This window comes from Salvelinus namaycush, chromosome 24 (assembly GCF_016432855.1).
Source record: "Salvelinus namaycush isolate Seneca chromosome 24, SaNama_1.0, whole genome shotgun sequence".
In the NCBI taxonomy this organism is placed as follows: Eukaryota; Metazoa; Chordata; class Actinopteri; order Salmoniformes; family Salmonidae; genus Salvelinus; species Salvelinus namaycush.
Genome location: NC_052330.1, coordinates 25,145,775 through 25,172,660, shown reverse-complemented (window position 1 = coordinate 25,172,660; position 26,886 = coordinate 25,145,775). Strand labels below are relative to the sequence as shown.

At 41.0% G+C, this 26,886-nt stretch overlaps 1 protein-coding gene across 3 annotated transcripts in view; it reads right to left on the bottom strand.

Annotated features, from left to right (window-relative positions):
• LOC120019111 (kelch-like protein 29) overlaps nucleotides 1-26,886 on the bottom strand; it is a 136,670-nt gene that overhangs the window by 65,463 nt on the left and 44,321 nt on the right. For all 3 annotated transcript variants that reach the window (XM_038962370.1, XM_038962373.1, XM_038962371.1), the window contains one exon: nucleotides 7,595-7,733. In XM_038962370.1, the coding sequence (XP_038818298.1) occupies nucleotides 7,595-7,733 (139 nt within the window). The remainder of the gene's footprint in view (nucleotides 1-7,594; nucleotides 7,734-26,886) is intronic.

Sequence of the window (26,886 nt, the reverse complement as noted above, 5' to 3'; positions counted from 1 at the left end):
TACTACTATTCTGCATTGCTATCCTGTGTGTTGTATATCAGAACTACATGCTGAGGTGCTGGGTGGCTTGTATGGGCATTGCAACAGAATGGGATATCTGTAGCTAACATATAGTCCTCTGCGATTAGTTGAAGTTCTGGAACTTTCCGGGGGTTTATAGAAGCGTTAAGTAACGCATCACCACCCACGTTTAATGTCCAATGTGCACAACAATCTAGTCACGGGTAAAATAAACAGAACCAATGCCCCAAAATAAAGTGTGAGATACTGTGTGTCCCTCCCCCGAGAGCTGTGGACAAACAATATGACAACTACCAAGGATTGAGATGGATGGGGTGTGTTCTCCTGCTGGTCACACTGCATAATGCTCTGTGTCTATTTCAAGTGTTACTGTCTCCTACTGGGTTGGTGAGAGACTCAAATGGAAGCTTTTACAGAGCATACACTCAGTCATAGTGGTTGATGCGAGATGCAGACAGACGGACACACAGACGGACATATGGGCAGAATGGTTAGAGTGAAGAGGAAAGAGAGAGAGAGGGTGGAAGTGTGTTGGTTCTTCCACAGGGACCAGCAGCCATCCTTCAGAGGGGGTTTGAGGGGGGGGGAGGGGTGTCCATGTTCCATGACTGTTCCTGGGTCTTTTAAATAAGAGATTCCTCCCTGACCCCCCCACCTAAACCCAAAGCCTCTGCCCCCAGCTCGCTGCCACATTCACCAGTATCCTGTATATGAACGTAGTAGACATTAGTGGTCATTGAGCAATCTTAGGAGGTGAGAGAAGGGGAGAAGGACAACGCAAAAAATAAATAAGACAGTGGGGATCGGTCTCTGCATGGACAGACATAGGGAGGCTGGAAAGACCAAGACAGTTATATATCAAAATGTTATTTTTCTCCTGCAAAGCAAAAAAACATAGTATTGTTATGTTATTACTTTCCCGCCCTACACTGCGGCAGTATTAAAACTAGAAAAAAAGGGGGAGATCGGGGGTGCAGTCCAGGGTTAAGCAATGGAGGGTAAGAAAAGGGAAATAAAAAAGACAAATAAAAGAAAACAACAGCATGCTCATCAACCAGGTCAATGGGAATCGGATCAAGTGGCAATTTGTTTTGTCTGAGTGTTTTTGTTATAGAATGCGCTTTCTGCTTCTCTCAAAGTGGTGGCTGTTTATACTGCTGCATCTGACTGCACACTTGTCTTTTTTATGTAAAAGAGGGAGAGAAGGGGAAAAAGGGGAAGTAAAAAATAAAATAAGAGTGATAAGGAGAAATTGAGAGGAATCGGTTTACGAAAAATGCACCAATATGTTTTCTGTGGAGAATCCTTAATTCAGCATAGACTGTCAGAAAGGGGAGGGGAAGTCATATATGGATTTCTAATGTGTCCTGTTAAAGTACTATTTTACAGGGACCGCATTTACCATGTTCTCTAAAATGACATTTCAGCTGGACAAATGATTCCCGCCGACATTTCACTCTGTGTGCTCAGAGGAATCCAAGCTCATCCTAAATACATACTTTTCTGGGAGAAAACAAAATGTTACTTGTTTGTTTATTCTATCATCAAGAAAAACTAATCAAACATGGATTCAACATAGATAAGAGTGCCTGCTCGCTTGACAATGTTATTAGTTTAGCTTGTTTGTTTGTATTGGAGACTTCAAGCCACACAAGGAGACCCAGTACTTACACCGGTATTATAATGGCGCATTTCCACTGAGGATTTACCCCAGGGTTTTACCCAAAAGGCTCAGACTTTTCTGTTTCCATCCACGCGGGCCGCCACCCGTGTCTCACTGGGTCATGGCTCCGGTGGACCTGCTCTGACTTGAAGCCAAGGCAAGGCCATGGGTACTTTTCGGCCTGCATAACAATGGCAAACTGGTAACTTTAAGACACTCACAAAGCAACAGTCTTGAATGATGCAGAGGTTGTTTATTCTGCTCACAAGTCTTCTTCAGGGGGTAAGTCTCAGAGGAAAAGCACAACTACAGAGTGTCACAGCTAGTAGTCGGTGGGCTCTGAGGTTCAGAATCATATCCTGAGCTGGGGACACTGCTATTTCTGGTCTTAACTTCTCTTGGGTAGGGGGCAGCATTCGGAAATTTGGATGAAAAGCATGCCCAAATTCAACTGCCAGCTACTCATCCCCAGAAGATAAGATATGCATATTATTAGTAGATTTGGATAGAAAACTCTGAAGTTTCTAAAACTGTTTGAATCATGTATGTGAGTATAACGGGGCGAAACCCCGAGGACAAACCATTCAGATTTTGTTTTTAGGCCACTCTTTTCAATTAGTTTAATGGGAAACCAGATTTCTAAGGGACCTTCTTGCAGTTCCTACCGCTTCCACTGGATGTCAACAGTCTTTAGAAATTGGTTGAGGTTATTCCTTTGTGTAATGAAGAAGTACGGCCATCTTGAAGGAGGGTCACTCGAAGTGTCTTGTTAGTTAGAAGCGCGTGACCAGAAAGCTAGCCACAGTTGTTTTTTATCCTGTATTGAACACAGATCCCGTCTTCAATTTGATCTATTATTTACGTTAAAAAAGGCCTAAAGTTGTATTACAAAAGTAGTTTGAAATTTTTTGGCAAAGTTTACAGGTAACTTTTGAGCTATTTTGTAGTCACGTTTCACAATTTGGAACCGGTGTTTTTCTGGATCAAACGCGCCAAATAAATGGACATTTTGGATATATATCGACGGAATTAATCGAACAAAAGGACCATTTGTGATGTTTATGGGACATATTGGAGTGCCAACAACAGAAGCTCGTCAAAAGGCACAAATATTTTTATTTCTGCGTTTTGTGTCGTGCCTGCAGGGTTGAAATATGCTTCTCTCTCTTTGTTTACAATGGTGCTATCCTCAGATAATAGCATCGTTTGCCTTCGCGGGAAAAGCCTATTTGAAATCGGATTCACAACCAGTGTAGCTTTAATTCGGTATCTTTCATGTGTGATTTAATGAAAGTTTGATTTTTATAGTAATTCATTTGAATTTGGCGTTCTGCATTTTCTCTGTCTTTTTGCCAAGTGAGACAGTAAACTGAAGTTTAAACGCCTAAACTCAGATTTTTGGATATAAATATGAACTTTACCGAACAAAACATACATGTATTGTGTAACATGAAGTCCTATGAGTGTCATCTGATGAAGATCAAAGGTTAGTGATTCATTTTATCTCTATTTCTGCTTTTTGTTACTCTTTGGCTGGAAAAATGGCTGTCTTTTTCTGTGACTTGGCTCTAACCTAACATAATCGTTTGGTGTGCTTTCGTCGTAAAACCTTTTTGAAAATCGGACACTTTGGCTGGATTTACAACAAGTGTATCTTTAAAATGGTGTAAAATACTTGTATGTTTGAGGAATTTAAATTATGGGATTTCTGTTGTTTTGAATTTGGCGCCCTGCAGTTTCACTGGCTGTTGACGAGGTGGGACGCTACCGTCCCACATACCCTAGTGAGGTTAAGAGCAAAACATTGAGTAAATGCTGCTGTATGAGAGAATAAAATGTACAATTATTTTAAAAATCAAGTTGCTTTTTTTGGGGCCTATTATGATTGCCACTGCTTCTGTAGAGCCATAGGATGGGGAGGAAAGAAGCCTTGTTCAGACCGGTCTACACTGAGCTGCTGATCTGAGGATCCATCATAAGTTTCCAGGATTGATTACGCTATCCACTGCTGTGACCATATGGTTTACAGTGATTCAAAGCAGCACACAGTAGTGCACCCAGCAGGCAAAGCTGGTTAGAATGAAGTCATTCTGCTTTTGAACTGGTTGAAATGACGTTGTTTCAATGCATTTCAGTTTTTCTTGCTGGGTAGACTAACGCATACTGTCTATCTGACACAGGACAGTAGTAGGGGAACAGTAAGAGCTCACTAGAATCTCAGCTGGAGGATTCTACCACCCAGAGAGCATGTTGACAAAGACTAGAAGTTTCAGTACCACTCTCTCTTCTTAAAGTGGTAGAGACTGGCCTGGGTGAGTCGGAAGCATATGAAAACAGAAGAGAAAAAGGGCAACAAATGGAACAGAGCTCTGGTGTGTCAGAGTGTGTGTGCTTTTACATTAGGCCCCGTCACCGAGCTGCACCAGATGCATTGTGCCCATAGATTAAGGGTGTAGAGAGCTTATTGAAACTTCAGAGGGGGAAAATTTAATTACTGGGGGTGATCGGGGGTCTTTCTGGGCTGAGCAGCAGCAGCCTGTAAAGCAGTGAAATTTTACGTTTTTCAGCAGAGACCCCATTTTTCCCAATATTTATTTGAGGGAGCATGCAATTGGCATGCTGACTGCAGAATTTCCACCAGAGCTGTTGTCAGATAATTGAATGTTAGTTTATCTACCATAAGCCGTCTTATAGAATTTGGCAGTACTTCAAACTGGCCTCACAACAGCAGACCACGAGTAACCACACCAGCCCAGGACCTCCACATCCGGCTTCTTCACCTGCGGGATCGTTTGAGACCAGCCACCCAGACAGCTGATGAAACCGAGGAGTATTTTTGTCTGTAATAAAGCCATTTTATGGGGAAAACTCATTCTGATTGGCTGAGACAGGTTCCCAAGTAGGTGGGCCTATGCCCAGCAATGTGAAAACCATAGATAAGGGCCTAATGAATTTATTTCAATTGACTGATTTCCTTATATTCACTGTAACTCAGTAAAATTGTTGCGTTTATATTTTTGTTCAGTATATATTGTCCCATATGATAATCTGTGCTCTTAATGTTTTTTTGTTTTTTTACATTTGAGACTCCACCGCAGTTCCCCACCGACCCCGAATACCACTGCTTTAAAGGGGGGTGATAGGTTTTGGTGGGTGAGTGCCAGACGTGCGTGCATATTTTGGAGCTGTATTACATCGAGGTAGCAGGGTCAGTACATCAACTCTGCAGACTTGTACTTCAGACAAAGGGAGGTGATCGTTCCTTTAAGATTATAGGGTGGGAAATGCAACATTAAAAATTAGGATTTTTTATGATTTACATCAAATTAATGAGATTGCGGATATCAGCAGTTAAACTGGATGGACATCTTTAACATCTGTAGTTTAATCATTTGGTGATAATCATTCATTGCTACTCATCTAATTTCACTGATCCTGTCTGGGAACTGATTATAAATTAGCTTTTTATAACATCAAATATCAAAACCATTCTAAATATTATGAATCTATATATTTAAAAAAAAACTTAACAGGAAATAGCTCTGGTATGATATAGAAAACGGATTTCTCACTCACATACTGTTGATTAAATGATTCGACTATAAATCACATATATATTTTAAAACCCATTTTCTAAAGCCATGGTGCTTTATTGCTTTTCAATTTACGAATCTACTGCTTAACAGTAAACACAACCTAATAAATGAAAATGACTTTCGTGCATGTAAACAAGAATTTGCATCATTACTTTTCCACTTCTCTGAGACTAATTTCTTGTCTGTGTGTGTTTAAGGTCAGCGTAAATAAGCAGCGACATTCACTCGCTCACCCTCTGATATTCCATCTCTACTCTGAATAATGGCTAGCTGCCTGGAGAACACCCAAGTGTTATAGGCCTGCACCCCTCTGTCACACACACACACAGTGGCAGTTATGAGGCACTGATAGTGAGTTACGACAACAGTGAATACCTCTGCACAGTGGGGCTAGTGGGCAGCACAGCGTAGAGGGTGTTTCGCTCTCATTCAACCTCAAAGATCTGGATGGGGTGCAGGGCATGTGTGGCATCAGCATAATACCACACTCTCTGGAGAGTGGCCTGAATGGCACAGAGGCTGTAACTCAATGAGCGGACCGTCAGCTGGGATGTGCTCTTCTCTCTCCCCCTCTCTGCTTCAACCAACCCAGTGACACCCCTGACAGCACAACCCCTCAGACAGCCAGGGTTAAAACGGCACGTCTCCCTACATCTCAGTGTTGTGTTCTCCAGTAAACACGGCAATAAAACCGCGAGGTGTCACTTGCCTTATAAAGTCAACAGTAGTTTTTGACTTTTACTATACATGCCATTATAAATTATTTGAACTTCGTCAAAAAGGTTGACAACCTATATGGTTAATAAGACGATTATGCAACTTAAACTATCATTAATTAGTATAACATATACATGTAATATATTCCACTAACTGTACGGTTAAATTAGAAAATTTTATTTTTGATTTAATCTAGATGAGAAAGGCCTGCGTTGATGACAAATTATGGTCCTTTTACAATGAATTATACACTTAATGAGAATTTGCTCTGTCAGGCAGCCACATTTAACCAGTACAGTATCAGAGTGTGTAGCCAGGCAGGCAGGGAGGCAGGCAGGCAGATGAACGTAACCTGATGTGTCTTTCTGGGGACCCTGTGTGAGGTTGGGAAAGGGCTGCTGTTTACTATTCTCAGTACACATCCCCATTGAGCAGGAACAAACGTGTGTGTGTGTGTGTGTGTGTGTGTGTGTGTGTTGTGCATGCTGGTGTGATTGACACACAAAGCATCTCCTGGCTGGCTCACTAGATGGATGGCTCACCTCTGTCTGATAAGCAGCGTTGCGCTCTCTGATGATCTCACAGGAGACAGCGTGGCTGCAGGGCAACTAGCAGGCAGCTGCCCTCAGACTTTAGACTAGAGCTTCCTATTGTTATGTACAGTCTCTCTCGCTACAGTTTCCATCTGTTCAGTCAGTCTGTCTTTTCTGTCTGTCTGTGAGCAGTGCACAGGAAAACAAACATGTCAAGGAGACGAGAAAACATTGGTTCCAGGGCTCTGTCTGAATCAAGTCGACAAGCACCTGCAAGGATCTGAAGACAGGGTGAGGACATTAGGAGAGGGCCTTGCCTCAGCATGAAGAAAATAAACACACCACTACTCTCTCACACACACACCAACCAAGAAACACATACTAGCACCATATAGAACCAAAACAACCCAGAGACATGTGAGGGATAGAGTAATGAAGAAATACCTAGATCCACTTCAAATGAATACATTAACAGGGAATGGTGTTAACCTGTGAAAGTAATGGTTGAGTAAAGCATAGCGGTGAGAGATGTGTCTGTCTGCTTTGTCCTTCGCTTGCAACTCTGAAGCTTCCCCATCACTTCAATGGACTAACGGTAAACTCCCAGCAATGTGCACATAAAAGGATGTTGTCTTGAAACGCCGCACAGACAGAAATAAGGTAGATTAGAGATAAAACCCCTCCCTACTATACCCCATATCACACACTGTTGCTTTGCCATAATTACCACCCCAAAGTGCATAATGTCTTATTGTTCAGATGGGTTAAAGCCCCCCCAGTCATGGAACGTTTTCTCTGCTCATCAAACTGTAAATATGGTTAATTGTCTCTATGGGGAGGAAAATGTAAAGACTTAAGATGGGGTAACCTTTTCCATCAAATGGTTTTAGTGATACATTCATTTGGAGTGGGAGAAGGAGTGGGTGGCTGCTGGCCCTGTGATAGGAACCAAAATCTTCACACACCTGCAACAGAGAAAGGGGGGAGGGGGAAAAAAGCAACACAAATGCGCCCTACAAAAAGAACAGAATGGATCAACAGCTGGTGGGGAAGGGAAGGCAAACCTTTTCACCAGGTCCTTGAAATAAAGGCTGCAGGAAGCTAGAACATTTTGGTGGACTTCAAACTCTTTGCCTTCAACAATTATTTTCAGGTCTGTAAACTCTTTCGCTCTGCGCTGTTGGTTCAACTCCTTCAACATCTCTGTAGAACAAAGAAGAAACAAGACAATGCCATGTTCCGATTTAGAATAAGAATTCTCACTATTTTATACAAATATGATCATAGAAAGATATCATGGCAACAACATAATACATAGAAAGACAATAGAAATGGGCAGATTATAAAAACATTATGGCCACAGCTTTCATTATATTGCAGAGAAGAGAAAATACATCGTTTCATAGTAAACAATTCAGTATTATAGGCAGGGAATGTGTGCCTATGTATAATAAAATAAGCAAGCCCTGCAATTCTACAGTTGTGTACTGAGGAGTTAGTGATTTTAAGCAGAACAGTCTAGAAGGTATTAGAATATACATTGCGCATGCAGCTGATAAAGGTTAGGATTAATATGAAAGACAAAACACTTGACTACTGTTGGATTTTGTAAATTCACTTACTCTATGAATTCAACTAAAGGAACAACCAACTAAAAGAGATGTGCTTTGAAAACAAGAGACACTTGAATTAATAATGCATTATTCACCATTAGTCATTTTACCAGCAGCATCCTACCCTGGGTACAAGTTAATCCATTGAACCTTGCTGAACTAAACACTGTCCAAGCCAGAAAAACGAAATAAATAAAAACATCTACACACTTGTCTCATAAATATCACTGGGCAACACGAAGAACATGGTTTAGTCAATGGAAGGACTAGGCCTGCTGTAGAGACAGAGTCAGAGCTTGTTTCTTTGTTTTAATGAGCCACCATGAGGAGATACTGAGTGTACCAGACAGCAGGGGACCAACATCTAATATGTAACAGTGTACAGAGGGCAATCTATACTACTGTAATATGTATTCAGCAGGAAACTGTCAACAGTACTGTAGCACCGGCCTGTTCAGTGTGGCCATAATGCACCCTACAAACAAAAAAACATGCCTTAAGGCCAAAGTGGCCGTTGTGCCTTTGGGCTGAATATAATAATTATAATGTCCTTCTCCCGGCTGCCAATCGCCCTGCTCCGAAGCACCTCACTCAGACGGCTCTCTCAATTCTTATTAGCCAATGTCAGTCACGTGATCGGGTTATTCTCACATGCATCGCAGCTCCGAAGTAGGCTACTAGTGAACACACATCGGGGATGCAACAGCGCGCGAGTGCATATCTACTATCCCCCCATAACACAAAAGTTGACCTATTCTATTGGTCAGCTTGTCATTCTGTGCGAAAAAGAAATATGACACGGACAATAGAACCCAAATTAATACAACCACTGCACGTAAAATAAAATGTTTTTAATAGCACTGAGGTTGATGCAGAAGATCAGAATGTTTCACTTAAAATGCTGATACATTATTAGGCTATTTCTTCACATTATAAGAGCAGCAATGCAACACGGCAGTAGGATATAAACACAAATGTTGCAAAATGCAATTAGGGGAAAACACTGTTCTACAAAGCACACCAAACAAATATCCTTTGGAAATGTAGAAAGAGGGGATATCTAAAGATGCAACAACTAGCATGGGAAGTTAATATGAGTAGGATTGTGTCGTTGGCTGCTGGACAACGAAAAAAAGTTGAGAACGTGAGAAAAATGGTTTGAATGGCATTTGAGGAAATGTTTATAAAATCATTCCCTCAATATTCCAATGGATGGAATACAGTAAGACATGCCTACAAAATAGACAAAAACATCCAGGTTCTAAACAATTATGTTCATGGTTAAATAGTTTTAAAATGTTGACAGCCCCCGCACAGATTGCAAGGTGGGTGATGGCGCACAACAGGCACATGCCTTTCTCTCCTATTGGAACAAACAGTTCCTTGAGCATGACAGAATCAAGCCTTTAGACTAATATTAAATATAATTATATTTGTCAAACATGACTGGCGTTTAGCCTATATGTGTAAGTAAAAGTCTCATTAAAGTTTGGCAACATTTTCAGGCGCATCAGTCTGGACATGAGACTAGCCAATATGCACTTGACATGTAGGCAAATTATGTACATTTAAATACATGTTTTTTTAACAGAATAGCTAGTGTTTAGTTAATGGCCTTGGTGCCCTGGCAGATGGCCTTGGTGCCCTGGCAGATGGCCTTGGTGCCCTGGCAGACTGGGCACCTCTTGATGGCCAAATGGCCGTGTGCCTAAAATCACAATATTTCAGGCCTGCTGTAGCGTAAGTGTATATGCGGGACCCTGGTCAGTCCAACTGTTACTGGCTAAAGACAAGTCTGCCTGGCCTTCATGTCACATCTGAGATGGACATACCCTGTGAATAGATGAAAATTAACCCCCAACAACTGATACAGGGTCAGATATTTGTTTATCATTGTAAAAGTTAAGTTCTTGTAAAAAAAGTTATTAGCGGTTAGGGTAATCTGATCTTAGATGTGTTTAAGGGCAACTTCTACATCAAGTCACGAACTTCAGTTGACCGTATAAAGCTTTCAACAAAGCATTTCATACTTCTCCAAATCTCTGCACGGCTCAGGCAATGTCTCCTCTTCTTGCTACACTCAAATTCACAAAGTGGAATCGGCAAAGCTGCAAAACCCCCAGCCGTGGATGGCTGTTAAGTCTGTTGTAATGGACCATCACAGCTCCGCAGACATGTACTGTGAATTAAACTGAACTCTGCACTGACACACCCACCCAGCCACATGATCACAGTCTAGCCATGGACTAGTGAGCTGCTACTGTACTATCCACACTCATCATTTGTCTCAAACAGGGGAGGTGTGTGTGTGTGTTCGCTTGTCTAATTGCATGCGTGCGTATGCTGTCTACTGGTTTATGGACAACTTATCAGATGAGCGATTGGATCCACTGTGACAAAGTAAAGCAGTTTAGTTTGTGTTATCATAGAACACTCAGTCAGTCTACCTACCGTACGCCCACCTCGGACTCAAACACCCAGGATTCAATTAACCTACTCTGACATTAGCCCCACTGTTTGGCTGGAAATACTCCATCATTTAGCTTTTTCTTTCTCGACTGACACTAGCAGCTCACTGGCAAATTAATTCAGCAGACTAAATTATACAGTATTAAGCCGTATGACAAATAAGAGCAATTCAAGACGGAGCCGTTCGGTGGCTGCATGTGGAAATCCCTCTAAGCAGAGGATCCAGATGTATCACAGCAAGGAATTAAGTGACTGAAATGGCCTGTTCCTGACCATTAACCACACTGAATGCAATGCTAGAATTGGAAGAAATGCATGAATAAATAGGCCATTCTCTTGTGGCATAAAGACAGCCTTGGCATCATTAGGGCGAACAACTAAATCAAATCAACTCTACATTACCCTCAGCCTCCTGTAATCAGTAGAGAGCGAGAGGAGTTGTAGTTGTCAACTTCAAGGCCCCCTACAACAGACTGCAAATAGAGTCCAACAGCCACTTGTGATAATATTGCCTCCTATTGTAAACTAACGCATACACGCACAACACACTCTACAAAAAAGTAACAGCCTTCAACATTCTCCGGCCCTGTCCTAGTCTACACGGCGCTCCAGTGCTGCTTGGCGCAGTTGGACAGCCATCTGATTACTGTGCAGCCTGCGCGGAATGGCGCAGGCACTGTGAATACGTGGTAATTGGAGTTTGCATTGTGTGTCCCCAGCAACCAACATGGCTCTCACCTTTAATCTAGCACAGCGCACTGCATCCATTTACCCCACCATGCGGACTCACTCAAAAGGAAGGAGAGAAAACGAATGAGAAAGAGAACCATGGTTGTCAGCAAACAACGGTTTGTGCAGGACAGACACCTGAATGGCTGATGGAAAAGCTAATTATGGTGCATTTGTGTGGGTCGCCCGTCGCCCCGTGGGCCCCTAGAACAACCCATCATATCTGGGAGCGTGAAATAGCACACCGAGTCTCCTTTACCCTCTCTGTCAACAGGGAGTGTGGAGGAGGAGAGTCAGATTCAATATGACCATGGAGGTCCATAAAGACCACCATACCATTTCACAACACTAGTGGAGAATGGGACGGGGAAGGTACTGGTGATGCTGTTGGGTTCTGCTGTTACCCACATTAATATATACACAGCTAACCGTTTCTTTCGACAAATACGCAGATACCGAATACAATGTTGAAAAGGAAGGAGGACACTTGTGCACTATTACACTAGTAGCAGAGGATTGTTAAGGGTATTGGTAATACTGTTGAATTACACTGAACAATTTAAAGGGTGGCTGCCAACTTAGTGATAATTGTTTATTTTTACCTTTTCATTTCTTGTGTTTTTGTTCTATGTTATGTTTAGTATTACATTGTTATTGATTACTGCATTGTTGGGTTTAGTATTACATTGTTATTGATTACTGCATTGTTGGGTTTAGTATTACATTGTTATTGATTACTGCATTGTTGGGTTTAGTATTACATTGTTATTGATTACTGCATTGTTGGGTTTAGTATTACATTGTTATTGATTACTGCATTGTTGGGTTTAGTATTACATTGTTATTGATTACTGCATTGTTGGGTTTAGTATTACATTGTTATTGATTACTGCATTGTTGGGTTTAGAGCTTGCAAGAAAGGCATCTCACTCTACGTGCGCACATGACATTAAAACAACTTGAAAGGACAACATCCACTCGCTAGATTAGGGATAGGCCCACAAAAAACAATGACTCATCATTAAAGGGCGCAGTTGCTCACGGGTCTGCGTACCCACATCCATCCCGTTTTAAGCAAAGTTTGCTGCAATTCTCCACATTTTGCCATGGAGTGGAGAGAATATTTTGCAGCTAATTTCGTGCAATTCTCCTAATTTTGCCATGGGGCGGTGAGGAAAATTACAGAAATTGTCATGCAATTTTGAACATTTTGTCACAGTGTGTAGAGAAATGTTTGCAGTTTTTAATATGATATGTACGTGAGACTGACTAACAAAATCAATGGAAGACCCCTAGCCAGTAATGCGCCCATGATAAAAAGTTTAGATAGGATGCCCGGCTAACCTAATTTAGCAATCTAAAAAAATGTAGCTGACATGGGCTAATTGACTGACTATCAGTGACTGACCTAACAGATAAACTGCTATTCTACTATTCGAACTCGTAACAGTAAGTTGAGACTCCGACTGACTTTCCCCCAAAAAAACATTTATCCAGGGGCCTTCAGTTGCCCATCCCTGCTTGAGTTCGACCACTGGGTATTTATGAGCCTTGTGGAACACTGAAACATCCCTTATTATAACTGAGAGCTACATGACAACATGTAAACAGTGTCCCAGTTAAACTGCCTACCCTAGTAACCCAACCATAACGTTGCCCCAGGTCAAATCAGCCAATGGTATGCACCCATTACCCTTCACAGTAGCCAATCAGAGCGCTCTGTTTTGTGTACTGTAGAAAGCTGTAGACAAAGGCATCATTATACATCGTTCTGTGATTGGCTACTGGGAAGAGATGGCAGAGCATGCCATTGGCTGCCAAAACTTGGAGCCATTTCATGGTTGTATCTTTTGGTCGTATGGGTCTCTGAAAGACTGCCATTTGTACTTTCTATATCAGCAGTGAAAAAAAAGTCAGTCACAGTTTGTAATGCACATATTAAATGGAACTCACAATAACTGATCCATTGGGAAACCAAAACAAAAAAACATTACGAGTCAATCAAATGTACAGTAGGGGTGACCAGGCCACTGAAATTGTTACGGTTCGACTGAAGTCGTACCCCGTCCACCAATGATGTGTAGCAGCAGCACCCACCTGGGTGAAGCACAGCAGCCATTTTGTTCCAGAACGCTCACCACACATCGGCTATTATGACCAAAGCCAAACCTTCCCGTAATACTGGTATCTCCTTTGGTTACAAAAATAATACTAAAAGGTTAAGGGGAAAATATATTTGTAAAAAAATTAAATATTACAAAAAATATATATGGGGGATTGGAAATGATGCAGACAATTACATTGATAGAAGCCACAATCTGCAATATTAAAGATGACATACCCTAAAACAAAATAAATACACAAGTCAATTTCTGAATTTCCCGGGCTTTAAAGTTCTTGATGCCCATGAGATGAGTTATCTACAAACACTGCAGCAAAGTACATTTAAATTATGTACTGTACACATGTGGTAAGTTACCAGCTGGTTGTTTCAAATAATGAAAATATTATAATTTAGCATATCACAAGAGCATATATTATATAATCACCAATCTGCTCCATCTATTTTTCACCATGTGTTTTGTAATTTAAATAGAGAATGCATTTTTTACAGTATTTAAAAATATATATATTTCAGAATCCTTCATCTTCTGTTGAATGCAGTCCAAAAACTAAGCTATTAAAGACACTGCCAATATCCCTGGAGCAACATGATATTTTAAGTAACAAGTCAAGTAACCTAATGCATTCAAGTGTTGCTCTAGTAATATTGACATGCGTAGTCTGACCTTTTGGTTCCCGACTTCACACTATTTACAATCAATCCATCCACCACTCTTCGGGTAATTAGGCTTAAGTAACTGGTGTAGCTAGTCAATAACTCAACATCCAACTCAATACTGACCCCAGTGCTAGACGCTTTTTTAACTACTGTAGTCTATTGAATGCTGTTCTATCTGAAGAGACCATGGCTCACTCAGCATCTCCGTCTTGTCTATGGACGGTGGTTGTAAATATTATTGGCTGGACTTGCATCCATGTAGTTGTAAAACATGACACTAGTTTTCTTTTAGTTTAGACAGCATAGATTATTTTGAAGTATAAATTAGATTCAAAATAGATAACTATGGAAATAAAATAAGTTACTGCTAAATTGACTTCAGCTCTGCTGTTAGTTTACTGTTAATGGATGTCTTTGTCACATTCTATATTCAAAATAAGTATTCACTACTATTTTCTCCCCTACAAAAATTTGTACTTGTTTTAGACAGAATTTAAAATACATTTTTATCAATCCAATAGATTTTTTAAGTAGAGAGACTAAATGGAACAAGGTACAATACATCACAAATAAATATAACGGATAATTTATAAAAGCAATTCTAATAATGTATTTAATTTCAATTGTATTAATTTTACTCTACAAAGGGCATAAAGGTGCACCTTTGTGTAAAGAAAGATAATTTGCTTTACTAACGTTTTTTCTGCAAACAAATAGATTTTAAAAATTGTGCCAAATTTGAATAAAGGATGAAATAATAAATAGGGCAATAAATTAATGATAGCGACACTGTTTGATTGTGAAATTTATATGTAGATTAAAGTAAAAACAAGTCTGAAAAATAATTACAAGAAATACTCAAATACATGGATTTTGAATCAGTAATGAGTGAAGGTCTATGACTAGGCTGGACTCAAGTAGTGCTTGCTGGACTTCTGGATCATATAGTTGGCGAAGGAGGCTGGGTCCTACCAGCCTGGTTAACGCTAATTCTCTCTCATCCTCAGGCCTCCATTTTGATTCAGTTCTACCAGTGAAGGTGCTTCCTTTCCAAATACCAATTAGCAAAGATCTAGCAACTTCATTTACTCGGGACTCTGTTGGCTGACATGTTATTCAAATAAATAATGTGCATTATCAACATTTATTAACTGGGACAAAAACAGTATTATAATGAATAAAAACCTATTTTATTAAATATCTTCAACAATAATACAATAATAAGTATTTAAAATGATGTGAATTTAGCCGTTTTGCCGAGTCTTAGTCAAATTAAGACTCTGGAGGACAAATTGCCGACATCAACACTTCTTCCAGCCAAGATCACCATGCGCAATGCCAAGCGAAGAGCTGGAGTGGTGTAAAGCTCGCCGCCATTGGACTCCGGAGCAGTGGAAACGCATTCTCTGGCGTGATGAATTACGCTTCACCATCTGGCAGTCCGACGGACGATTCTGGGTTTGGCGGATGCCAGGAGAACACTACCTGCCCCAATGCATAGTGCCAACTGTAAAGTTTGGTGGAGAAGGAATAATGGTCTGGAGCCGTTTTGAGGTCCATACAGAAATGGTTTATGAGATCGGTGTGGAAGAACTTGACTGGCCTGCACAGAGCCCTGAACTCAAACCCATTGGGATGAATTGGAACGCCGACTGCGAGCCAGGCTTAATCGCCCAACATCAGTGCCCGACGTCACTTATGCTCTTGTGGCTGAATGGAAGCAAGTCCCCAACACAGCAATGTTCCAGCATCTAGTGGAACGCCTTCCCAGGAGAGTGGAGGCTGTTATAGCAGCATGGGGGGAGTGCGAGGAGCAGGTATCCCCATACTTTTGGTCATGTCGCTTTTTGTTTGTTTTTTACTGACAGTAACAGAGAGCCCAAGCAAAAGACTTGGTCAATGTCTCTTTTCTGGCACAAAGCCCTGTGAGAATTGCATCAATGAACAGGCAAGCAGCAGGTAGCCTAGTGGTTAGAGCATTGAGCCAGTAACCAACAGGTTGCTGGATCAAATCCCCAAGCTGAGAAGGTAATAATCTGTCGTTCTGCCCCTGAGCAAGGCAGTTAACCCACTGTTCCCCGGGCGCCGAAGACGTGGATGTCGATTAAGGCAGCCCCCGACACCGCTCTGATTCAGAGGTACATTTCAGTTGAAGGCATTCAGTTGTACAACTGACTAGGTATCCCCCTTCACTTTTCCCTTTCCCAATCTGCAATAAGTTCTCAAAGAAGAAGTCTCAGCAGGGGAGGGAGAGGTCACTAACAGCGCACAAAGACCTTTTACAACGCACAAAGCTTTCCAAATCTGGGCGTCTTGACTGGCAGGTGAACGTGACAACCCACGCCATCACCTTGTGCCAGTAGTGGTGCAAGCCATTAGGTATTAAAACCGAGAGGGATTCTGAAGACCAACAATAAGTGTTCAGACAGCTACTGTATACTACACTACATTCCAGCGTTTCTAGGTGTGACACACCATGTCAAATCGACTGCTATGAAGCTGAATAAACATAGTTCTTCATTCATAAAGGCAAGATCAATCAGCCTTGGTAGAAAGGGGAGTCCAAAAGACAGACAGCAGCACCCCAAGGCCATCAAACAGCAGCCCTGAGGGAACTGACACTAAACCACCACCCTGGGAAAAATCTAGCCTACCTTGCCATGTAAAGAGGGCGGAACAACTGTAGTAGTAGCAAACATAGTAGCTTAACAGCCTGCCCATCTCAGAAACAGCCTTGGACTGTTGATCTATAGCTGCACAACTAGGTAGGTCTACCCGTATGCAAAAAGGCCTTTGAAGGAAAAACAAGAGTCTTGGATGATTTTACAGCCTATTTATATACTAACTTTAACCAAAAAGCACCCAGGTGTTCATTTCAGCTGGTGAATGAACTTTAATAGTTATTCACTCATTCAAGCAAATGTTCACATGCATTTATGCTTATCCAAAACACAAATTAACGCCTAAGGAAGACAAATTCAAGTTCTTGTGTGATGTTAACTTCAAGGTAGCGAGCATAGTCACTGAGTGCTTATTATTACAAGTACAAAACGGATCTTAATATTTAATACATTCCTTTCACTCTAGACATATTGTCAGTTGATTGCTACCCAGTCAAGGTGAATAACACAGTGCTAGGGTGGAAATCTTTGAAACACCTAAAAAAAATTCTGGTTGTGCTGATTGATATTACTTGTTATTACTAGATATTGCTGCACTGTCAGAACTAATAGCACAAGCACTTCGCTACATTGCCAATAACATCTGCAAGCCATGTGTATGTAAACAAAACAATTTGATTTTCTAGTGGCACTACAGCCTTAGAGAAATGTCCCTGATGAGGATGTTTATTAATCTAGCTGCTCAGTGATCCTCAGCAGTCTTGTCTGGCCCTGGACTGATCCCCATCAGCAGTCTTGTCTGGCCCTGGACTGATCCCCATCAGCAGTCTTGTCTGGCCCTGGACTGAGAGGGGGAGAACGAGAGAGCAAGAGAAGAGGGGACCCTGTCCCATGGGAGCCATGAAATGGGACACTATGTGGACCATTGATTTCTTCACCAATAGACCGACACACAGATGGAGGGCCCCAAATATAGTATACAGCACCACATGCCCTATGATCTACTACTATATTCTCCAGAACCCATGGTCTGAAACTCACACGCAGGGAGGGGCACTAAATTGTATACAAGAACACACGTCACTACTCGATCCTGTTGTCTACCCTTGGAGCCCAGGACCAGACATACTGTACACAGAGCAGTAATACAGCAGTCAAACAAACAAAGGAATAGTCTGAACACAGACAAGGATCTGTTATTGTCCACCGCTCTGGGGGCGAGTAATTCACATTCAACCAAGTATTGTCATACATGCACACATTACATACGCACTATTAAACCCTAACAATGGCACAATGATGAGGAATTTCTGGCCAGTGCAGATAACGTTTGGGGGAGATGTTGTAGTCAATTTTTATATGGTACACACCGCAAACATATTTACATACTGTAGATCCACAGAGGCGACCAATGACAATGCATTACATTTAAAAACACAGCACGTTTAATTGACGCGGTTAGCATATAGATAAAGGTGTGAAATGTAGATTGAAACTACTGTACACCTTTGTTAAAACAGATTAGTAGATTAGACAGATTAAGACCGTCATTCATAACAATGAGTCATGTTTCTTTAATTAGGTCTATTCTGTGAAAATGGTGGTAACCCTTGCGAGAGCCAACATTTTCCTACTTACTACCTAGATATACAAACAAGAAATAAGATAGTGTGTAACACCATACAATTTTTCTACGAAATATCATGAGGTACAACAGCAGCATGTCTTGGGATTTTATGTCATGGCTAACATTCTCCACACTGGCATTTTACATCAAATAAAGTATCTATTGTTACCTCGTAACCCAAAACCCCCCCGACTATGACTAGACCTGCTGTGAGTCCCTCTCCCCCTTCTCTCTCTACAATTAGGGGGCAGGACATGCTGCAGTAACAGCGACTCAGACAGATAGGAAGTCCAGCATGTGAGAGAATTTGAAAACGCCTCCAACGTGTCTATGACTGAAACTCCTAACAGGCTAGCAGCACGGACTGAAATATGCTTATATTGCCGTGTTTGAGCCAAGAAAATTGAAAGGTGACCCTAAGAGCGTGATAAATAAGATAAAGTGGGGCCACACACACACAGACAGAGACCGACAGACAGACCCTGCGCTGCTGCAGATAAATGTCACCTCCCTCTCCCTGTAGACAAGGTGCATGGTGTGTTTACTGGCTCTCTGAATAAAGTCACGGCCAGAAACAGTCCAAGCAGAAAGGCTAGTGTGAGTGAATGAGTCAGTGAGAGAGTAACAGCCAACGTCCAAGCAGAAAGGTCAGTGTGTGTGTGTCCAAGCAGAAAGGTGAGCGATGGGTCGGGCTGTGTTGGTTGTCTGCCTGGTCTCTCACCCCACCGTACAAGGCTTGCGCGGTATCCAGATTGTCATACCGACAATTGTGCCATACTGGGATATTTGGTAATAAATGGCACTGAACACATTGGGCAAATCTCACTGAGCCTTTATAATCCAAAGGTTAGCAATGCTAACAAGTACATGTAAAATTCCATAGGTAATGCTAATTAAATGCTAACGAGGGCACTGAACATTTCATACAGTCTCACCTAAACTATTTAAGACAAACATCCCAGCTCAAAGACATACAAGTAACTCAATATCTTAGTTTGCTGCACGCACAAAACAAATATTATACAGTAGGGCTCTTGATCCAGGAGGGGATTCTCTGCTGTTAACGGTAAGCAAAGCTTGATTTCGGAAGAAACCACATAGCTAACCAAATGCACAACTGCAGAGCATTTAGCACATTTTAGACAGTTAACTTAATAGTTATACGATATCTAGCTGGCAAACATATCTAGCTGGCGTGAGTGACACAAGGCTCCGGTCTCTCATTGTGTTCTTGTAAAAAAACACATGACTGGGTACTACTGGTAAGCTTCAGTTCATAATGAACAAAAATGTGAAAGGTGAAATGAAGAACGCAATCTTTAACTCTCAACATATTGCACACGTTGACTGCAGGTATTTAAAGTAGCTACAAATATTCATATGAATAAAAAAAACTTCAAAGAAATTGCTTAAACGGTATTGAAAAAACATTTTCAAATATCCCCGGTATTCGGCATACCGCCCAAGCCTAGACAGTACAGCACTGTAGATGAAATGTATCACACCCTTCAGAGCTAATACACATCTGCCTGTTTAATTGCCATATTCCAACAACCACAAACGCAGCTCTCACCACAGTAGGGATTAGACGGTCCTGGAATGCAAGGTTACAATAATTGGCAGTGCCAATGTACACGGTCACCAACATAACCGCTCAGGGGGAGGATATGCTTCTTAATAAAACCTATTTGAAACAAGCCATTACACTTTGTTATTATCATGGCATTTCATTATTATTATTCAGGTTATTACTAAGTAAATATTAAATCAACAAATTAATAAATGCCGGGTTGGAGAGGATGACGCATTTTCGTATTGACAACATTATCAAGTCAAAATAAAGACACCTTCCTTGTCAATTGTTTTTTTGCATATACATTTTAATATAGATCCTATTATGACACAAAACCATTCAAATGAAGTCCGATGTGTTCTCCCCCACTTTTCCTGAAATATTTGCATAACTTCACAAACCCAGTTGCTGCGGTCATTCGATGGCAGTGGCATGTGACCGACCGGCTCAATCTTACGTAGCAGATTTTGAAATGGTGTTTTTTACAGTGGATAAAAGTATAGACTCAGAGCTAGAAATGGTATATCATGCACTACAGTTGAGGAACAATGGGAAAGTAATTCTGCTTTGAAAGTTGATAAAACTTGTAAGCTCACTTTTGAGGAAATGGCCCTTGAATCTACTCGAGACTTTTGTCTACACACATTCAGCAATGTTCACACCCTTTTAAACTTTAGCCACACCCAGCTCTAAGGATTCACATGTGAGGCCATTTACTAAACAACCAAAGATTTCAAGACTAAAGGCTGGTTTCTACTACGGGTATGTTTTTAATCTGGAGTGCTCAGAGTGTGCTCAGAGTGTGCTCAGAGTGTGCTCGTAAACTGAGTGTGCTCGTAAACTGAGTGTGCTCGTAAACTGAGTGTGCTCGTAAACTGAGTGTGCTCGTAAACTGAGTGTGCTCGTAAACTGAGTGTGCTCGTAAACTGAGTGTGCTCGTAAACTGAGCGGCTATGGTCACTCCATCTCTTTAATTATAATCAAACACTCCTGTCATGATTTAATGTAGTTTGCGCTCTGAACTCTCCGCGAGCGAACCGCTCTGAACTTACGAACGGATAATCTGAACACGCTCAGTTTACGAGGACGCTCAGTTTATCCGTTCGTAAGTTCAGAGCGGTTCACTCGCGGAGCGTTCAGAGCGCAAACTACATTAAATCATGACAGGAGTGTTTGATTATAATTAAAGAGATGGAGTCCAGACAGGCTACTTCAGGATAGTTTGAATGTACATACAGGCCGATAGAGAGAATAAGCACACCCCTGTCAAGCAAAGCCACCAGCGGACGTCAGACGAGCGAATATTTCTCCTTTCCTACCTTAGGCTTTCCGAAAGTAGCCTATTAGGTAATGAATTGACAAGGAAAGTATGAAGGACAGCTGTGCCATAGAATGAAGATGAAATTGACAATCATTAAAATAGAAACAAATACATGACCATAGCCTATTTATCAGCAATGTTGATTATCAAGGCGGAGTGTGTTGGAAAGATTTCTTCAAATACTGTGAGGAACTATTATAAGTTGAATGTATGTATAAAAAAAAATTCACAAAAAAATGTAAAATAACTTTTGACTTACTGTAAAGAAAAAAATTACACATTCCAACATGTCATATTTTGCAGAAGCAGGCCACATACCTCTGTGCGAGCTCAGGCACGTGCGCACACTCCGTCACCATTAACAGGACAGAGAAAGCAGACCTGCTCATTGGTCACATGGAGCGCATAAACGATGTCATGAAATAAACCAAACCTTGTTTCTCACAAGTTTAGTAGGTTGTGAACTCTGCAAAAAACATTTCCAATAAATGCATTAACAGAAATGTGTGTAACCAAATGCCAGGGAATAACGACCGGTATTACTAACGGTAAGCTACCACATGGGCATTCATTAATGTGCATTGTGGGCCGACACTGTATAGCCTAGGCTACTATTCTACTTGGGGATAGGAGGGCGGCATGTCGGCCAGGACTGGGCATGATCAGTCAATAACTCAAGAAAATATTTCGCATTAAATGATACCATGCCAGGTTGGAGATGATTGGAGCATCGTCCATTTGACACAACATTAGCACATTATAGGCCTCAGAAGTAGAACCTTGTCGACCGCTGTTGAATAATTCATGAATAGTCAGACACATCCAACCCTTTTTAAAAGACTGATTTATTTATTTACTAGCAAGCAATGAAAATGTGCATTGTATAAAAGAAAGTCCACAGAAACAATAGCTTTTACTGAAATGCCATAGCCTATAGTGCTGTACACCCCCGTGCATCTAGCACCTAGCGGAGTAGCTGCTGTATAGGAGACGTGAACACTAATAGACAGACTAAGTTAGCAAAAACAATTGCTTATAATCATTAGTAAACACTCCCTCTTAGGTAAAGTTTATCTACATGAAAATAAAGAATAAAAATAAAATAAAAAATTAACGTAGACCTATTTAAAATGATTTTGAGGGTTATTTAATTTATCATGTGAGACTTCACCCATAAGTCAGTTACACGGTTATTAAATTACAGTCACAGCCCTAGACCACAGGTTAAAGAAAGATTATGGAGATGACAAAACTGCTTCTGAAATGGACTGGCTGTCTGAGAACTTCTAAATTACACTTTATGATATTCAACTGGAAATGTGTGTATGTTTTTTCCTCTCAAGGTAGTAAGTTACTGCTATGCCCAATTCAACCCAAGGGCCTTCCTACACCTTTAGTAATGAATATTATATGAGTGTAAGTTGCAAGTAGAGCGTAAGGCAGGTTTCCCAAACTGCCAGCCCACAGCTGATTATTTGGCCCCCAAGTTGAACAAAAAAAAAAACGTTTTGGGGGGCTTGAAAGACTAAACACCAGCAAAAAAAAAAAAAACACTCGATTGTTATTTTGGAAATCTCATAAGAGAGAATGAGATTGTATATAATTGTAAGCCAGGTTTGAAATTATCATATTTTAGTCAAATATATCTGTGCTTTTTGCAGTATTTGGATTCTACAAATTATTTGTAACCACTCAAGAAGAAAAATCGGCCCGCGGCTGAATCAAGTTGATTATCCCTGGCCTAAGGCATGAGGAAGAAACGTCTCTGTGGAAATAACATAAGCTCAGTTATAGTTAGCCTACGATCACACAGATAGTACTGTGCCTCATCAATAATTCTCTTCAGTCTAGCACTTATCTAGAACACAATGCCATTATCAACTCTCTCATGGTGACAATCTGTAGTAAAAAAAAAAAGAGAATAAAGTGCAATGACAACCTACTGTATTATAAATCATTCTAATAATTCAAAGCTCTTCTCGCTGCAGCAATTAAAAGCATGCTGAAAGGTTTTAGAGAATAATGGAAAATGTCATCAGCATACGAAATATCACTCATAAGGAAGAGCACTGTCCATCAGGGTTAACAGTATCAGCTCCCTACAAAGATGGCTGATTACAATGAAAGCATATCTTTCTCACTGACACACTGGAGACAGTCTAATACTTAGAGTGTGGAGAGAATGTGATCATGCAGCAAATAGTAATGGAGATTATACACTCATCAATATAATACTTATGTCTAATGCCTCCTTGGAATCCTTCACCGTAAAATTGCACCGTCTGTTTGCAATATTACAACAAATAAATTACTGCAAACAACGAACAGTTTTTGCCTTGGATATAGTGGTGTAAAGTACTTAAGTCGTTTTTTTTGGAGTATCTGCACGTTACTATTTATATTTTAGCCAACTTTTCCTCCACTACATTTCTTAAGAAAACGTACTTTTTACTCCATACATTTTCCCCTGACACCTAAAAGTACTTGTTACATTTTGGCAGGAAAATGGCCCAATTCACACACTCATCAAGAGAACATCCCTGGTCATCCCTACCGCCACTGATCTAGCAGACTCAAACACAAATGCTTCATATGTAAATAATGGCTGAGTGTTGGATTGTGCCCCTGGCTATCAGTCAATAAAAATACATTTGTGCCATCTGGTTTGTCTAATATCAGGAATTTAAAATTATATACACTTTTTATTTGATACTTGAGTACATGTTAGCTATTCCATTTACTTTTGATACTTAAATATTTAAAAACAAATACTTTCAAACTTCTACTCAAGTAGTATTTAACTGGGTGACTTTTACTTGAGTCATGTTCTATTAATTAAGGTATCTTTACTTTAACTCAAGTGTGACAATTTAGTACTTTTTCCACCACTGCTTGACACCATTGAATGCGAGATAGAAGAGCAGAGTATTAACTATTTTTTTTTAAATACATGTTTTACCATGCTGCGTGATGCTCCTCAGCTTGCCAACAATAACGATGGTGGGGCGGCCAGTGGCGCCATTTCCACCTAATGCGGATTCCATCTTTAATGTAAGTTAAAATTGGAATCTGAGTACAAACTAGTCAAGTAGTCCTGTCCAACTGAGTACAAACTATCAACTAGATCTCAGAGTGGGATTGATGCTTAGTAGACTAGTTTAATGTGTAGACTAGTTTAAGTGTATTCAACCAAGATAACAAAAATGTGTACTGCTGTGGATACTTTAGGACGGGAGTTGAGAAACACTGAGGTAGACTGTTGCTACCTCAGAAGAAAAGATGAGTGCAGAGGAGTCTGTTCGTGTTAATGTCTAGTCCAATTAAAGTCTATAGTGGAGTCTCACCATTAGTATTTATGAGACAACCTCTATGCATTAGACTATACATTCTTTGGGGGGAAAGTTATCATCCAATAACACTGATTAGCACACTTTTGTACTTGTCAAATATATTTCCACTTGGTTAAAAGGTTATACAACTGGCACTGAGAGTCAGTGACTCTGTATGTTGTTCTTAAATCTGCTGCTGTTTAGTCTGGTCTAGTATACCCTCAGTTTTAATCACAATGACTCCTAGGAGTTAAACATCAGCTATTGACTGTGTGCCTGACTCTGGCAGCAACTCTCTGCAGCCTCCCTGTCTAACACCAGCAGGTGTTCCTTCATAGGTACTGCATTACTGCCCATTTCATGGCTGATGAGCAATAAAACGCATCGACATCTGACTCCTGGCAATTCATCTCATCACATCAAATGGCTTTGACACCACCAGCAGTGATAATGAAATCCTGGTAGTTTTCCATCGGAGCGTGACTTACATTCCCTTTGACTCTACTTTAAACAGGGGAATCAATTGGCTTGGCCTACTATATGACGGGGGATGGTGGCAGTGAGTGGACGTTTCATGTGGGTAAATAGCAGTGCTACACTCCAAGGGGTTCCTCTCTGAAAACCCAATGCACAACATCAACCTGGGTGACTGGGGATGTGGGTGTACTTTACCATTATTGGATCTTCACGCACTGCAGAACAGCTGAGTTGGAGAAGTGATGGTATGAAGTGTGTGAGGATGCTGCTTGTCAAAATGCACAATCGATAGAGACCATGACGCTCCACTTCCTCAATCCTCACATCCGGGTCAATTTTGAAAACTGAGCCGTTCCACTGAAACACACCCCCCATGGTTTGGATTTTTTTGTTGTTGATATTGCTGTTCAGGCTTATGAAATGAAAACAGACCGTGGTGGAGAGAAGAGTTATAGGAGATGCACTTTAGAAGTGTTTAGTTTTCATGTCAAATCCCTTCACTATAAGAATCATGAAAGTCACAAGAAAGTGCGCACACACTCACTCAGATACCGTGCCAGTCCTTTGCTCCCGCCACCTCAGACTGAGCACGTGCGGCAGACTGCAGTCCCTCCACTCATGTCAAACACCAGCTTAACACTTCTGTCTGCTTCAATGGCCTTAACCAGCCTAACCACACATGCACAAACACAGTGACACTCCACAGCGCCCCCCCACCCACCCAACCTCCACCCTGCTTAGGAAGGTCAGCTCACATCAGTCGTCATCTGGGGACCCTGAGCTCCAGAGATGGTAGTGTCTACAATTAAGATGCCTGGCTGAGTTAAGACCTTAGAGTTTTACTAGGCTGCACTACGACCAGACAGGGCCAGCCTCACCTCTGATACCGCACAACACAAATTTATCCCTCTCCTTTTTCTCCCCTCCTGCAACAACCAGCCTCACCTGATACTGCTCCCCACCCTTTTCCTCTCCTCCACCCTTCTCCATCCCCACGTATTACCACGACCAAACAGAGCCAGTCTCACCTCAGCTGCCTCATTTCTCCTCTCCGCATCATTATTCAAACGGTCTTATAACATGTTAATAAGATGCTAATTGCATATTTATTTACATAGGACAGAGTGTGTTGACTTTGTGGGAATGTTGTTTGACTCGAATTTGTTAACTTCTCAGGTTTACTTATCTCTGAATGTCAGAAAAGATGTAGGATAGTCAATGTTTACAGAAACAAGTTGTTTGATAGTGTTGTTTATTTAAAGGGAATGGGAGACCTCGTTAGAAAGTCTGAAGGAGCTTTCTTAAAACGGATGGATCGCCCTAAAATGTGTTAGAATTGTAAGCTTTAGATGGTTATCGTTCACCATTAATTTCCGAATAAGCCCCCCAGATTGCCTACTACTTACTAAGAGTACATACTGTGTACTAATTGTAATACATACTATTAAGAAAATGTGACACCTGAAACTGTGGGTTAACGCAGAATTCAGCGCAAAGAAAATTGATTACAAAGATAAACGCATAACAAATATCTTGCTGCATTTTATAAATGCAGATCTAAAATGCTTATTGTAGTTTCTGCTCAGCAACAGACTACTTGGGTTTCAGTTGCACTTCTCCACTCAGATGAGAATTTACAAACGGGCATTCTATCAGCAGTAAGCGCTCTGACTGATGTGTAGCTACTTTTCTCGATGTAGCCTACTTTTCGCCAAAATTCCAAGATAAACTTCAAGCAAAACATTAGAAATGTAGCTGGCTATAAAACTTTATACTTTCACACCCAAAATGCTAACTATTTAGAACGCAAGCACG